Source organism: Leishmania major, chromosome 10 (genome assembly GCF_000002725.2).
Source record: "Leishmania major strain Friedlin complete genome, chromosome 10".
Taxonomy (NCBI): Eukaryota; Euglenozoa; class Kinetoplastea; order Trypanosomatida; family Trypanosomatidae; genus Leishmania; species Leishmania major.
This window is the reverse complement of record NC_007251.2, coordinates 171,292-185,206: the sequence shown is the minus strand read 5'-3', so window position 1 is coordinate 185,206 and position 13,915 is coordinate 171,292. Positions and strand designations below refer to the sequence as shown.

The 13,915-nt window shown below is 57.3% G+C and overlaps 2 protein-coding genes across 2 annotated transcripts; both read right to left on the bottom strand.

The window, feature by feature from the left end:
- Positions 1 to 3,385: 3,385 nt before the first annotated feature.
- On the bottom strand, positions 3,386 to 5,512 carry LMJF_10_0385 (putative folate/biopterin transporter; the record flags this gene model as incomplete). The annotated part of the gene is made up of 1 exon (XM_001681317.1): positions 3,386 to 5,512. The coding sequence occupies one exon, from the start codon at positions 5,510 to 5,512 to the stop codon at positions 3,386 to 3,388; it is 2,127 nt and encodes a 708-aa protein (XP_001681369.1).
- Positions 5,513 to 11,749: 6,237 nt separating this feature from the next.
- Positions 11,750 to 13,825, bottom strand: LMJF_10_0380 (putative folate/biopterin transporter; the record flags this gene model as incomplete). The annotated part of the gene is made up of 1 exon (XM_001681316.1): positions 11,750 to 13,825. One exon carries the CDS (start codon positions 13,823 to 13,825, stop codon positions 11,750 to 11,752), a length of 2,076 nt encoding a protein of 691 aa, XP_001681368.1.
- Between the last annotated feature and the right edge of the window lie 90 nt (positions 13,826 to 13,915).

Below are 13,915 nucleotides of genomic sequence, written 5' to 3'. Positions count from 1 at the left end.
AGGCAGCCGTGGACACACGGGTTACAGCGCATGCGCCGCCCCCGTTACCGGCGCACGGCTTCTGCTTCGCACGCTGCCCGCCCACCGTCTCACAGTGCGCTGCCCTTGTGCCGGTCACAGCCTCGTGCACCCCTCGGGGTGGCCCACGCCCCCTTCTCACACACACCACCAGCAAGCAGTGAGGACAGGGTGGGGTGCGTTCGAGTTGCTTGAAGGCTCTGATCATGATATGGATGACACAAGCGTGCTCGGTGGTGCCGGTCGCTCCGACGCCACGCCACCCAGGACCTCACTGCCGACATCAGCAGCGATGGGCTACACTGGCCCTCCCCGCCCCCACACACTCAGAGTGGGGGCACTGGACCCTGAGATGCCGCGCGTTGGGGTGGCCGGTTTCATCGGGGAACACACGCACTTAGAGAAAACAAAACAGCACCCAAAGGAAAGATATGTGAGCGGCACTGCCCGCCCCGTTCGCACTCTCACCCGACAAGACAAGCCAATGCACATCCCCACATGCTCGCAGAGGCCGACGTTTTAGGACGCGCATCCTAGTGCGACAGCAAGGGAGCGCAGCGTCGGAGAACACACAGGCACATGCACACACACACACACACATACATGTATATAAAGATAGCCACACGTATATATATATATATATGTACATGGAAGACGGCGCAGAACGTCAGCACCAAGATCTATAGAAGACGGAGATGTCATAAAGTGGAAAGTGAAACCAACAAATCACCCACACACACACACACACACAAGGCATTGTGTGGGTGGGATTCGCCGTCAGAGGAGGCGCGCAGAATAGTTACAAGGAATGTGAAGGGGGAAGGGGAGAGAGAGGTGTGTGTGTGTGTGTGTGGAGGGAGAGAGCGAAGAAATAACCGCTGAGACGGCGTTGCAGGCGTGACCACCGACACATACACACGCGAAGAGAATTGGAGAAAAAGGGTCAAGATACGACATGCAGGAAAGGGAAGGGGCAGGAGGACAGCGGAGAGGCGGTTACGTTGCAATAAGAAGGCAAGACGCAAGCTCAAGTCGGAATGATGGGTTCGTGTAGGAAAGAAAGGGCAAACAACGTGTGCCTCAAAACTCAGCGCGAGGGACACACTCTCAGAGTCAGGGGGAGGGAGGGCTCACCTACTCAGAAAGGGACAAGCAGGCGGAGCCGACGTCAACCACCGCAAAACATAAGCGTAGAAGGAGAGAACAGCAGAGGAGACCAAGGGCAGAGGTCGCACAGTGGCGAGCTGATGCCTATCTTCGGTCATTCCTTCATGAGCCCGGCATTCGCATCTTGCGTTCCCTCGGCCTTGCCGCCTGCTATGTCGCCTGTTCCCAATGCCCTCGCTGTCTTTCCGCACCTCCTGGCTGAGCTGTTGCATCCAGCCTTCCCGATCCGGGCGAATACCTCGGCTCGGCTTGCTTCTTTGTGCTCTTCGCCCGCCCGCTACGTTGCAGAGTCCAGGTCCTGGATCCGGGAGCAGATGACGCCCCCCCTCCCCGCCCCCGAAAAAAAAAACGAAGAACTTCGGAGAAGACGAGGGTCGGCGCTTTGCCTTGGAGGGCACCAACACCTGCACTGACGTCTCGCGACCCCCTCCCCCCTACTCCGACCCCAGGAGTGGACGTGGAGGACATGCGAAGGGGGAGGGGGAGGGGGAAGCGAAGGCAAGGAGGACATCGGCGGACGGCGGGCTGCGCCCATGTGCCGCTTCCCTCTGTCTGGCCTCTTTCTCACACGCCACATGGCTACACACACACACACACAGCCGAGGAAGAAGAGGCGAAAATACTGGCACAGGAGCGCGCCGGCGGCAGCGTGCGTGTGATGTGTGTCGACGACGGAGGTTCCAAAGGAAAGGGGAGGATGACAGGCCAGTCGCATACCATCACCACCAAACGGCGTGCCGGAGGGGGCGGAGGGGAGCGAGGGAGCGAGGCAGCGAAGCAATCGAAGCGACAACACACAGCTTGACACCCCAAGAGACAGAGCGCTAGAGAGCGAGGGGCACACGAAATCGTCACAGAAACACACAGAAAAAAACGAAGAGGGAGGGACATGCCCTACGTCTGGAGACTGTCATTGGTCGTTCTTGTCGTGCAGTGTACTCGCTGGACCGACAGGCAGCTGCCGGTCATCCTGCTCGTCGACTTGTTTCTTGCGCCCTCATACGCAGGTGAGGCTGGTGCAACGGCCCCCCGCATCCCCGTTCCTTTGGGTGAGCGTGGACTGCTTCCAAACAACAACCGCACAAGCAGTCGCCACTCATGCACGCCCGGGCGAGGGAGGGAGGGAGGGAGGGAAAGGAGGAGGAGCAGAGTGGCGTTGTGGATCGTGCGTTCGCAGAGGTGCACAAGCGCCACGGCAAAAGCGACTTGCGAAGCTTCGGGGCTGCGGCCCCCCCGGCCACCGCCGGGCAGGTTTAGTCCCCTGCCCATGCCTTTCCCTTCCTCGCGCACGTTGCTAAGCAGCGGCAAGATGTACACCACGGCACAACACCGTTGCACGCGACGACTTCGAAGACGCTCAGGGCCTGCGAGACGAACAGAATATGGAGAGGTGGTGGTGACGCAACGGGCGGGGGAACGAAATTTATCGATGCGGATACGAGCCACCATAGCACAGACAGAGAGAGGCACCCGTGGCCCCATCCAAGCACGCACACATATACACGTATACGCGAAGTACACATCACCACCACACGGCGTCAGAGGCCGCATTAGGGTTCAGAAAGTCACGTTTTTCTCACTGGTTGGCGTGTTTGCATGCGTTCCCGTGTCGTGTTTTACATACATGTATTGCGTATTGTCCTCTGCACACGGGGGCAGACAGAGCCGCGAAGACGGAAAGGGGCGCGGAGTGGGTCAGGCGGGTGCACAACGGGTAGCACCACAAGACACCCCCTGCCAACACGCGCACAGGGGGCAGGTGCCACGGCAAAGTCGGTGGGGACGAGAAGGTGGAGTCGACGAGAGAGAGAGAGAGAGAGGTAGCGACGACGCAGCGTCCATCGACAGATGAAGAAAAACGGCAACACATCCGCAACAGAGAGGCCACCAGGAAAGCCCGTCATCCGCCGCATCGGTCTTCAACTACTCCTGCTGAGTCTCAAACGCGCCCCTCCGGCCGATCCGCCTCCACTGGCGACTAACCATCCCTTGCCGCCCTAACGTGCAGCGGAAGGCAAAGGCTGCACTCGGCACCCTCAACGTCGCTGAACACCTATCCATGCAGGAAGAGAGAGAGAGAGCTCATGTCCCAGAAACGTGCCATCCGTTACCGGATCGACACTTCGTCACGACATCCATGACTTCCCCTTAAACAACCGTCAAGCGCCACAACACTTTCTACAGAACCACGCAGCGCCAGCTATTTCTCTGAACCGCCTGCGGGTTTACCCTGCACCGTCTCCCCGCGCGCTGCCTCGCGCTCATCCGCCTTGTTCCCATGAAGCGGCTCGGCAGCCATCACCGCGTCCGAGTCGGAGCTCGACAGCGGAGCAGCTGCGACCTGCTTATCCACGGCCTGGCGCACCACCTTGCCGTCAACGTCGATATCGTCGCAGATGCGCGCCTTCGGAAGCAGTATCATGCTCAGCGGAATCGCCAGCAGCGGCGTGCACATGCTGGTCACGAACAACAGCAGCGGCAGGTTGTCGTAGTTGCAGCGAGACCCGTCATCCTGGGTCTTGAACACAGGCAGGCCGTACTCCAGAAGGATGGCACCGAGGGACGACGCGGTCGTTCGGCCGAGGCGGGCGAAGCCCGCCATCAGCGCATACACGACACTCTCCGAGCCACGAGGGCACAGGCGAGACAGCAGCACGATCTGCGGCATAAAGCCAAGCATGTACACGAGCTCACCCACAACAGCATCACCCCAGATGTACATGGCGTGGTCAGGGATGCCAATGTACAGGTTCCACCGCTTCACAATGATGATGTCGAACACACCACCCATAACCTGCATGATTGTCGTCACAATGAAGGTGAGGCGGTAGCCATGCTTCGCGAACAGGAAGTTGAACAGCGTCACGGTAATCATACCAACGATGGTGTTGATGACGCCCGCCACCGTGTTGTAGAAGGTGTAGGTGAAGTTCGGCAGGTTGCCAGGGCACTGGTAGGTGTTCAAGTAGAACGCATTTAGGGGACCGCCCACACGGATGGAAACAGCCTTATCCAGGTATGCAAACACGTTGGCCTTCGCAATCACCAGCGGCAGGGCCCAGAAGGACGTGGTACAGCAGATGGTCGACACAACGACGCACGCAACCAGGAGGCCCAGCGTGTCGGCCAGCATGTTGGCACACAGCATCGTGATCACAGCACAGGTCATGACGACGCTGTACACGAAGATCTTCCAGTTCTTCGAAATCACCTCCGTGTTTGCCTCGAACAGCCCGAACAGGCACGGCACCGGCGGCTTGCCGTAGTACACATCGCCCTCGGCCACCCCCTCGCCGTCGTCATACGCGTCGTCGTAGACGTCCTGCACAAGTTCACCGTTGTCGCGCTGACCATCGTTGAGGGCGTCCCGTACGGCACCCTCCACGTCCTCATCCGAGTGCGAGTGCTGCGGGCTCTTCTTCCCCTTCGCCGCACCACCATGCTGCGCACCCGCCGTGCCGTCGTACACCCCCTCGAGACCCAGGCGCTCACGCTCCTTGCGGGTCTCCTCCAGAATAAACAGCGCGTCCTCGGAGCGCAGCACGCGGTTCTTCTTCTCCCCGTACCAGTTGAACAGGTAGAAGACGCAGGTGATGGCCTGCAGCGCGGCAGACACGAAGATGCTGATCTGCGGCTTCCCGGCATCCGCGAGCGGGCCGTTCATCACAGTCGCGATGAGCGAGCCGGTCATGATCCAGAGCCAGATCCAGCTCACCAGCGCCGGGCCAGGCTTCGGGTTCTCGCGCATCAGTCGACTGTAATGGCCCTGGGACAGGATATCCACGTTGGCCTTGCCCCAGCACGACAGGAAGATGAAGGCACACGCCACATCAGCCGACGCCTCCTTCGCGGGCAGCAGGCCGTACAGGAGGGCGAAAACACCACCGCCGACGCAGGAGATGAACATGTACCAGCGCTTCGTGTAGCCGAGGAAGGCGAAGCCGTCGCAGAGCATCGCGGTGAAGGCCTTGATGGACCACCCCATGGACGAAAGCGAAGACAGGCGCTGGTAGCGGGCCACGTCGATGCCGTAGCGATCAATCATCATGGCGTACGTCTGACCGGTAAGAATCTGATCCGCGATACCCTTGCAGAGCAGGTTGCTAGCGCCTAGGGCGATGATGAACTTGAGCCCGTAGCCCTCGACAGCGTCACCAAACACGGGGACGCGGCGAGCACACGGGCACCTGGCGAACAGGGATGCTGCCTCGGGGTGGATGTACTTGTCATCATTTCCCGCGGCAGCCGCCTCAGGCACCGCCGCTATACCCGCGGCGTCTGAGGCGGCATCCTTCTCGCGCTTGGGAGCGACCTCCTTGTAGGACATGCTGATGGCGATGGAGACCTGCGAGAGGGAGAGGGAGGCGGTTTGTGTTGAAAAGACTTGCCGAGCGCTCTGGCTGGTCTTGTGGGAAAAAGAAGAAGTTTAAGTGAAAAAGAAGGCGGAGAGAGGGAGAGAAAGGCAGGGGATTTTGTCGCGTGTGTATGTGTCTTGTCGTGTATGGATGGGTGGTCGGGGCGAGGGGCGGGTGGGAATGTGTGTGTGTGGGGGGGGGGGAAGGGGGGGGGGAGGGAAGGAGGGGGAAGAGGCTGAGAGGGAAACAACGGAATAACCGAAGAGGAACGATAAATCCGCTCAGACTTCACGGGGGCGGAAAGTGTTGTTGGAATGAGTATGATTTCCGTTCGCGTTAGTGGATGTCTCGTCTTGCCTGTTTGGAGTGGCGAGGTCGGGAGAAGAGGCGGTTTTTGGTCCGGCACCAAGAAACAGAAGGCCCACTTACCCCCCCCCCCCAAAAAAAAAGGAATACGCAGAGACCGACAAGGCGAGGCTGAAAATGAAGTGGGTTCGTGGGTTGCGCGAAAGGGCTACAAGCTTGTGCAGATGCTCTCTCACGTGCGGGAGTGAGACGTCGATGCGACGCGGGGCAGATGCGGAGTAACTGTTGCGAACTTTGGCGGTTTGCAGAGCGGAGCGGGCGTGTCGAAGTGGAAGTGTGTGTGGGGGAAGGGGCGTGTGGAACGTCGACAGAGAAGAGGCGTTGTGCCCCGCTGGCCCGGCGCGTTACCGCACAGAAGCCTGGGAACGCAAAGTGTCACGGAACCAGCGCAGCAAGCTTTCGCCGAGCACAAAGCAGAGAGAGAAGGAAAGGCACTCAGCAGGAGCATCTGGTGTAAGAGGATGGCAGACGCTGCCTCAGGGAGAGAGTTCGCCTGACGGTGTTCTCTCTCAGCATCGGCTTGCCTTCCCTCTCGCCAACCCATCTTGACATCAAACGCTGGTGTTAGGAGCGAGGCGCTGCAAAGAAGGAGCGGCTCGTTGCACGAGCTGGAATCGTAACGTCACGGCTTGTGACGCGATATGCCATGGAATTTTGCTTTGTTTGCAGGTGGTCGCCGTCACGTCGTTGGGTCAACACAATCACGGGCTGCATAGCTTGTCGCTCACATACCCTCGAGAAGCAGCGCGCGTTACACACGCGCAACACAACCGAGGCGGAAAACGGAAGAGCCGCGACAGAGAGACGGTGCGTGCCGTGACCCGGCATACTGAAGAGCGCAGATACGCTCACGTGCGCACAACACGGAGGCGGCGGTTCCTCGGGTAAGGCGCCAAGCGGTGTTGCTCGCTGAGACGTCCAGGAACTCCACTGTTACCGTTCTCTGTTTGTTTCTTCCTTCACCGGAACCACCCACACCCCATGGGGGTGTTCGAGCTGTGTACCGTAAAGGAGGGAGAGGGCGACTTACACACACAGACAGGGCTCTGCCACGTCCCCAACTACCACGCCCACAGCCCTCTTGGCCACTCAGCGCTCACATGCACACTACGCACATGCTGCAGGAAAGCAAACACACACGGAGGCGGCTCGAAGAGCAGTCGAGCGCGAGAGTGAGAGCACGCGCAATAGCAACAGCAAAAAAAAAAACATGCGAACGCGCGTGTTTCGGGGCGTGTGTGCGTGTGTGGAGGGGGAGGGGGTCTCTCTCTTTATTTGTAGCCTGTGCGTGGAGAAGAGAGGGTCGCACCCGTCGTACCGTGTGTGCGCAACACATGCGCGAGAGCGAGAAGAAAACATCAGAAAGCACACAAAGATAAAGAAAAGGCATGCAAAATCGACACGGGAGAAACAAGGCATGGGAAAGGGGACAACGGTGGCGTGTGTGCGAGCGAGGGGGATGCGCGGTTCGTCTTCGGAAGTAAATCACATCCATTCGATTACGGGGAGAGAAGGAGCCATGCAGCGCACAGGTGTGCAGAGTATGCGGAGCAGCAACCCAACGAGTCTCTCCGCGCCCTCTTTTGCTTCCTCTCGTCTTGCCACTGACATCACCAACGAAAAAATAAAACAAAATGAACACACACACACACACACACACACGCACAATAAACCACGTAAACTGAAGGGTAAACAAGCAAAAAGAAATCGGGTCCGTTGTGCCTTCTTGTGTGCCGGTGCCGTTGCTGTCCAACGGTGCGCGGCTTCCTCTGCTGCCCTGCGCTGGAAGGAAAACGGCAAGGGGGCGAAAAAACAAACAAACGAAAGAGGGCAAAGACACATGCCAGCATGTCGAGGATCTCCGCTGGACTCAGGGGCACATGAGCCCGTCTACGTGCCCGGTGCACGCGTATGCATGGGTGTGGAATGGCTGGTGCCTTGATCTCAGAGAGCAACGATACAGCATCGGCTCCTCGGACTGCCACAAGAGGGTGCCGTTGTTTATTCCTCATTATTTTTCTTTTTCTGTGCTGCTCTAGCGTTTTCGTTTTCGGCTCACGTTTTCGGGGGAGATCACCCAACGAGTCTGCGCGGAAGACGGAAGCTGCGTGGCGGTGCGTTTCGGAAGGCACACGAAGGAGTGAGGGGTGGGTGGGGGAGGGGGCCACCACACGCACACACGCGCATACGCATAGAGAAGAGCGCACCTTCGGAGAGATAAGCACGAAAAACAACAAAAAAACAATGAAAGACAAACATTGGCGTCGTCCCAAACGATGCCGCGCGGACCAGCACAAGAGGAGTCCAAGAAGGGGTGGCGTCGGAAGAGGGAGGAGAGAGAGTGTGTGTGTGTGTGTTTGTGGGGAAGAGGAAGAGGAAGAGGAGGAGGAGGAGGGGGGGGGAGGGAGAATCTACATACAAGCTCGAACCTAGAAAAAAAAAGAAGTCTTTCCTTTTCGATCACAGGCTACCCAGTGAGAGAGAGAGAGAGATCGAGGTGCGAGTGTGTGTGTGGGAAGGGGTGGGAGGGACGGGGCGAGACACAGAACACACACACACACACACACACACACACACACCGTTTTACTTATGTACGTGTGTCTATTTATGTATGTGTAGTGACTCTTCCTGTGACACGCGAGCGAGAGGGACGAGGGGGAAGGTAGAGGGGAGGGCGTCTGGGCCAGTGCCCTCCACCAACAGGAGACGATCGTAGCACACGTACGCAGACAGAGACACACACACATATATCTATATAGATATATCGATGTATATATATATATATATATAGATGCATGGGCTTATACATGGACAGAACACACACCAAGCAAAAAAGGATGGGAAAGGGAGGGAGAGAAGGAGGTGAGGTGAGGCCAAAGGGTGTCTGAAGGAGAAGGGGAGGCGGAGGGGGCGGGGAGCATGATGAGACCAAGAGCATCAGCGAAAGGTTGGCAACACTCCGAGCAGCAGGACAATGGGAAAGGACGAAACCGGAAAAAAAAAACACACCGCTACAAGCGAAAAAAAAATAAAGGGGAGGGGAGGGGGGAGGAGGAGGGGGGGGGAGCACATGAATCACACAACACACATATATGCTTACATACGCATACATGACAAGAGAGATGTATAGATGTGGCCCCTCTTCTTATCGACACACACCCACGGCAAGAGCCATAAAAATATGTTTTTCTTTGGGGATGGAAAGTGACACACACACACACACACAGAGAGAGAGAGAGATGCGCACTGTATCTATCCCACCCTTCTTTTTTTTTTTGTCGGTTCTGCGTTGAATCGACGATGCTCAGCGGCGCTGACAGTTGTGCGGCGTTCCCTCGAGGCACGATCTTCTTGGCAAGGCAACGAATAAAATGAAGAAGATGCAGCAAAACAACATGCGCAACTATGCAGGGAGATAGTGTGTGTGTGTGTGTGTGTCTGAGTCTGAGTGTCTGTGTGTGTGCGAGGCATAAGTATGGTAAGAGAGACCATTCGAAGCGCCTGCAAGACTCAGACACACACACACACACACACACACACATGGTGGCGAAACACCAGCAAAAAGGTGCCTGAGGGGAGGGAAGGGGAGAAGGAAGGATGCGACGGAGCTTGTAGATCATTTTTGGCCAGGGATGGGGTGGCGGATAAAAGGCAAAGAACTGGTGTGTGCGTGTGCGCATGCGTGATTTGGATTCACAACATGGAACAAGAAAAGGTAGGAAAACCATAATGTATAAGAAACTAACGTAGGCGAAGGGGCAGTACAAGCACAAAAATAGACGAGTACAACATGGAGAGAGAGAGAGAGTCGAAAACGACTGGAGAAGTACAAACCATTTTTTTTCTTACGAAAAACACTAAGCACTCAGCGGATCCGAAAGCAAACAAGAACACAGAAGTGAGGAATGGGTGGGGAGACACAACGAAGTAGTCCAGAGAGTCAGAATAACACACACGCACACGCACACGCACACGCACGCCAACGCACGATCCGTTGCGCCCAGAATCCTTCCTGAAGAGAAAGAAAACACAGTGCCGTATGGCGTAGACGGCGGAAGAGAGGTGAAATCCATCACAACAAGACCTGCTACAGAACTCACTCCGTATCGCGTGTCCTTTTCACCGCTACGGGTAGCACGAGCACCTCGCGTCTTTATCTTGTTTTCCTAGGGGGGGGGGAGGAGAGGTAGTCCGCTCGTACACACGGGCGCGACCTCTTTCGCCAAACTCAAACCCCTCCTTCGCCTAAACCTGTGAAGGCAGAAAGGAAAAAAAAACAGTGGAGGGGCCTTGGAATATGAGCCAGTGCCGAAGAAGACTACCTCGCGTGTACGGTTTCAGAGAAGGGAAGAGGTGGCATGGGGGTTTCAATCGACAACGAGCGAGACAGTTGTGGTTAGGGCGGTGGAGGGGGATGAGGGGATGGTAGAGAAGCAACAGGTGCAGTGGCGAGTTCTGTATTCTTCTGCACTGACGAAGTAAAAGGCAAACACACACACACACACACACACACACACACACACACACGCACACACACACACACGCACAACAACAAAAGAAAACAGCGATCAAGAAAGAGAGAGAGAGAGAGCGAGGGAGGGCAAACAAGGAGGCGATAAATGGCTCAGGCCATAAACTAAGGTACCAACACGCACAAAGCCGAAAGAAAACAAAGATTATGAAAACAGGAAGGACGGAGGACGGAGAGGGGGGGGGCGGGGTGCGGTCGCAGTGGTGGTGGTGGTGGTGTGGGGAGAAGAAAAAGAATGAAACGACAACAAAAAGAGAGGACGAGGGCACGGAGAGGACCACAAAAGACGCTCGTCCCCCCACCCCACATACACCGAACACCAACACACAAACAATATGTAACAACACAGAAACACGGGAGAGAGGGAGGGGTGGACAAGGGGAAGTGGGGAAGTGGGGAAGGATGTGAGAAGAAAGGAAAAAGCACATGCACATGCACACACACACACACACACACACACACACACACACTATATCTATATCTATATATATATATGGATACATAGATGGACATCGTGTGTCTGTGTCTGTATGTGTGTGTGCGTGTGTGTTGTTTGTGCTTCCTATGTCGTGCGCCGGTTCCTCTCTCTTCACCGGAGAAAGATCGAAGCAACCGAGAAACGGAAAATGCATAAAAAAAAAAGAAACAAGAATGGCGTCGGAGATCAGCTGTCACGCTGGGCGAGCAAACAAGGAAAGAAGGAGACGGAAAGAGGAAGGGAGGAAGGGAGGAAGGGAGGAAGGGGGGGGGGGACATTATAAAAGTAGCGACCGTCATGGTGATCTTCCAAACGGAGGCTTACGGGGTTTATTGGGCTGCCGCGTCGCTTCCTTGATCGCTGTTTGGCTCTTGGGTGCTTCTCTTCGCTGTTCCCAAGGGCTTACGCATGCGCACATGGATGGGGGAGGGATGAATACGACGTCCTGCATGCTTCGCGGGGCTGGCAGGCACAACGTTTGCATGGCCACCTCTCTCTCTCTCTGAAACACGAGCGCATGTCTACCGAAACAAGCACCGGCAGAAAGTGAACACACACACACACACGGACATTATGACCATATAAAAAAAAACGAAAAGCAGTATCGCGGAAACAAGAGGGACAACAGGAGGGAGAGGGACAGCAGCGCGTAGAGGTCCGCCTGCTGCGGTGTAAACACTTCCAAACACGACCCCAGAAGGCTAAGCGCGCCGGCATCACAACGATGCCGTCCAGTGCATGCTGTCGATCATGGGTGAACACTCTGCAGATATAAACCTGAAACGAGCGCTTCATGAGCAGCGGCAGACACAGTCCAGCGCGGCAAGCTCACTCCTATTTCTGCGTCTGCCCGCGCCCGCTCTGCACCGGCGCGCGCTCATCCGCCTTGTTCCCATGAAGCGGCTCGGCAGCCATCACCGCGTCCGAGTCGGAGCTCGACAGCGGAGCAGCTGCGACCTGCTTATCCACGGCCTGGCGCACCACCTTGCCGTCAACGTCGATATCGTCGCAGATGCGCGCCTTCGGAAGCAGTATCATGCTCAGCGGAATCACCAGCAGCGGCGTGCACATGCTGCACAGGAACAGCAGCAGCGGCAGGTTGTCGTAGTTGCAGCGAGACCCGTCATCCTGGGTCTTGAACACAGGCAGGCCGTACTCCATGATGATCGCACCGAGGGACGCCGCGGTGGTCTGGCCAAGGTTGGAGAAGCCCGCCATCAGCGCATACACGACACTCTCCGAGCCACGAGGGCACAGGCGAGACAGCAGCACGATCATCGGCATCCAGCCAAGCATGTACACGAGCTCACCCACAACAGCATCACCCCAGATGTACATGGCGTGGTCAGGGATGCCAATGTGCAGGTTCCACCGCTTCACGATGATGATGTCGAACACACCACCCATAACCTGCATGATTGTCGTCACAATGAAGGTGAGGCGGTAGCCATGCTTCGCGAACAGGAAGTTGAACAGCGTCACGGTAATCATACCAACAACACTGCTAATCACGCCCGCCACCGTGCCGTAGAAGGTGTAGGTGAAGTTCGGCAGGTTGCCAGGGCACTGATAGTTGTTCAGAAAGAACGCGTTCACGGGACTGCTGACACGGATGGAAACAGCCATCTGCAGGTATCCGAAGACGTTGGCTTTCGCAATCACCAGCGGCAGGGCCCAGAAGGACGTGGCGCAGCAGATGGTCGACACAACGACGCACGCAATCAGGAGGCCCAGCGTGTCGGCCAGCATGTTGGCACACAGCATCGTGATCACAGCACAGGTCATGACGACGCTGTACACGAAGATCTTCCAGTTCTTCGAAATCACCTCCGTGTTTGCCTCGAACAGCCCGAACAGGCACGGCACCGGCGGCTTGCCGTAGTACACATCGCCCTCGGCCACCCCCTCGCCGTCGTCATACGCGTCGTCGTAGACGTCCTGCACAAGTTCACCGTTGTCGCGCTGACCATCGTTGAGGGCGTCCCGTACGGCACCCTCCACGTCCTCATCCGAGTGCGAGTGCTGCGGGCTCTTCTTCCCCTTCGCCGCACCACCATGCTGCGCACCCGCCGTGCCGTCGTCCATCAGTTCAGTGCCCAGGCGCTCACGCTCCTTGCGGGTCTCCTCCAGAATAAACAGCGCGTCCTCGGAGCGCAGCACGCGGTTCTTCTTCTCCCCGTACCAGTTGAACAGGTAGAAGACGCAGGTGATGAGCTGCAGCGCGGCAGACACGAAGATGCTGATCTGCGGCTTCCCGGCATCCGCGAGCGGGCCGTTCATCACAGTCGCGATGAGCGAGCCGGTCATGATCCAGAACCAGATCCAGCTCACCATGGACGGGCCAGGCTTCGGGTTCTGGCGCATCAGTCGACTGTAATGGCCCTGGGACAGGATATCCACGTTGGCCTTGCCCCAGCACGACAGGAAGATGAAGGCACACGCCACATCAGCCGACGCCTCCTTCGCGGGCAGCAGGCCGTAGATCAGCGCGAACGCACCACCGCCGACACAGGAGATGAACATGTACCAGCGCTTCGTGTAGCCGAGGAAGGCGAAGCCGTCGCAGAGCATCGCGGTGAAGGCCTTGATGGACCACCCCATGGATGAAATCGGAGACAGGCGCTGGTAGCGGGCCACGTCGATGCCGTAGCGATCCATCATCATGGCGTACGTCTGACCGCGCAGAATCTGATCTGCGACGCCCTTGCAGAGCAGGTAGCACCCACCGAGGGCGACGATCACCTTGGGCCCGTAGCCCTCGACAGCTTCACCAAACACGGGGATGCGGCGAGCCCACGGGCACCTGGCGAACAGGGATGCTGCCTCGGGGTGGATGTACTTGTCATCATTTCCCGCGGCGTCTGAGGCGGCATCCTTCTCGCGCTTGGGAGCGGCCTCCTTGTGGGACATGGTTCCACTTCACTGATGCCGGATGCGGGTGTCGATATATATATTCGGCGGAGCGAAGGGGAACAGGATGGGGAGTCGGGGGGTAGGGAG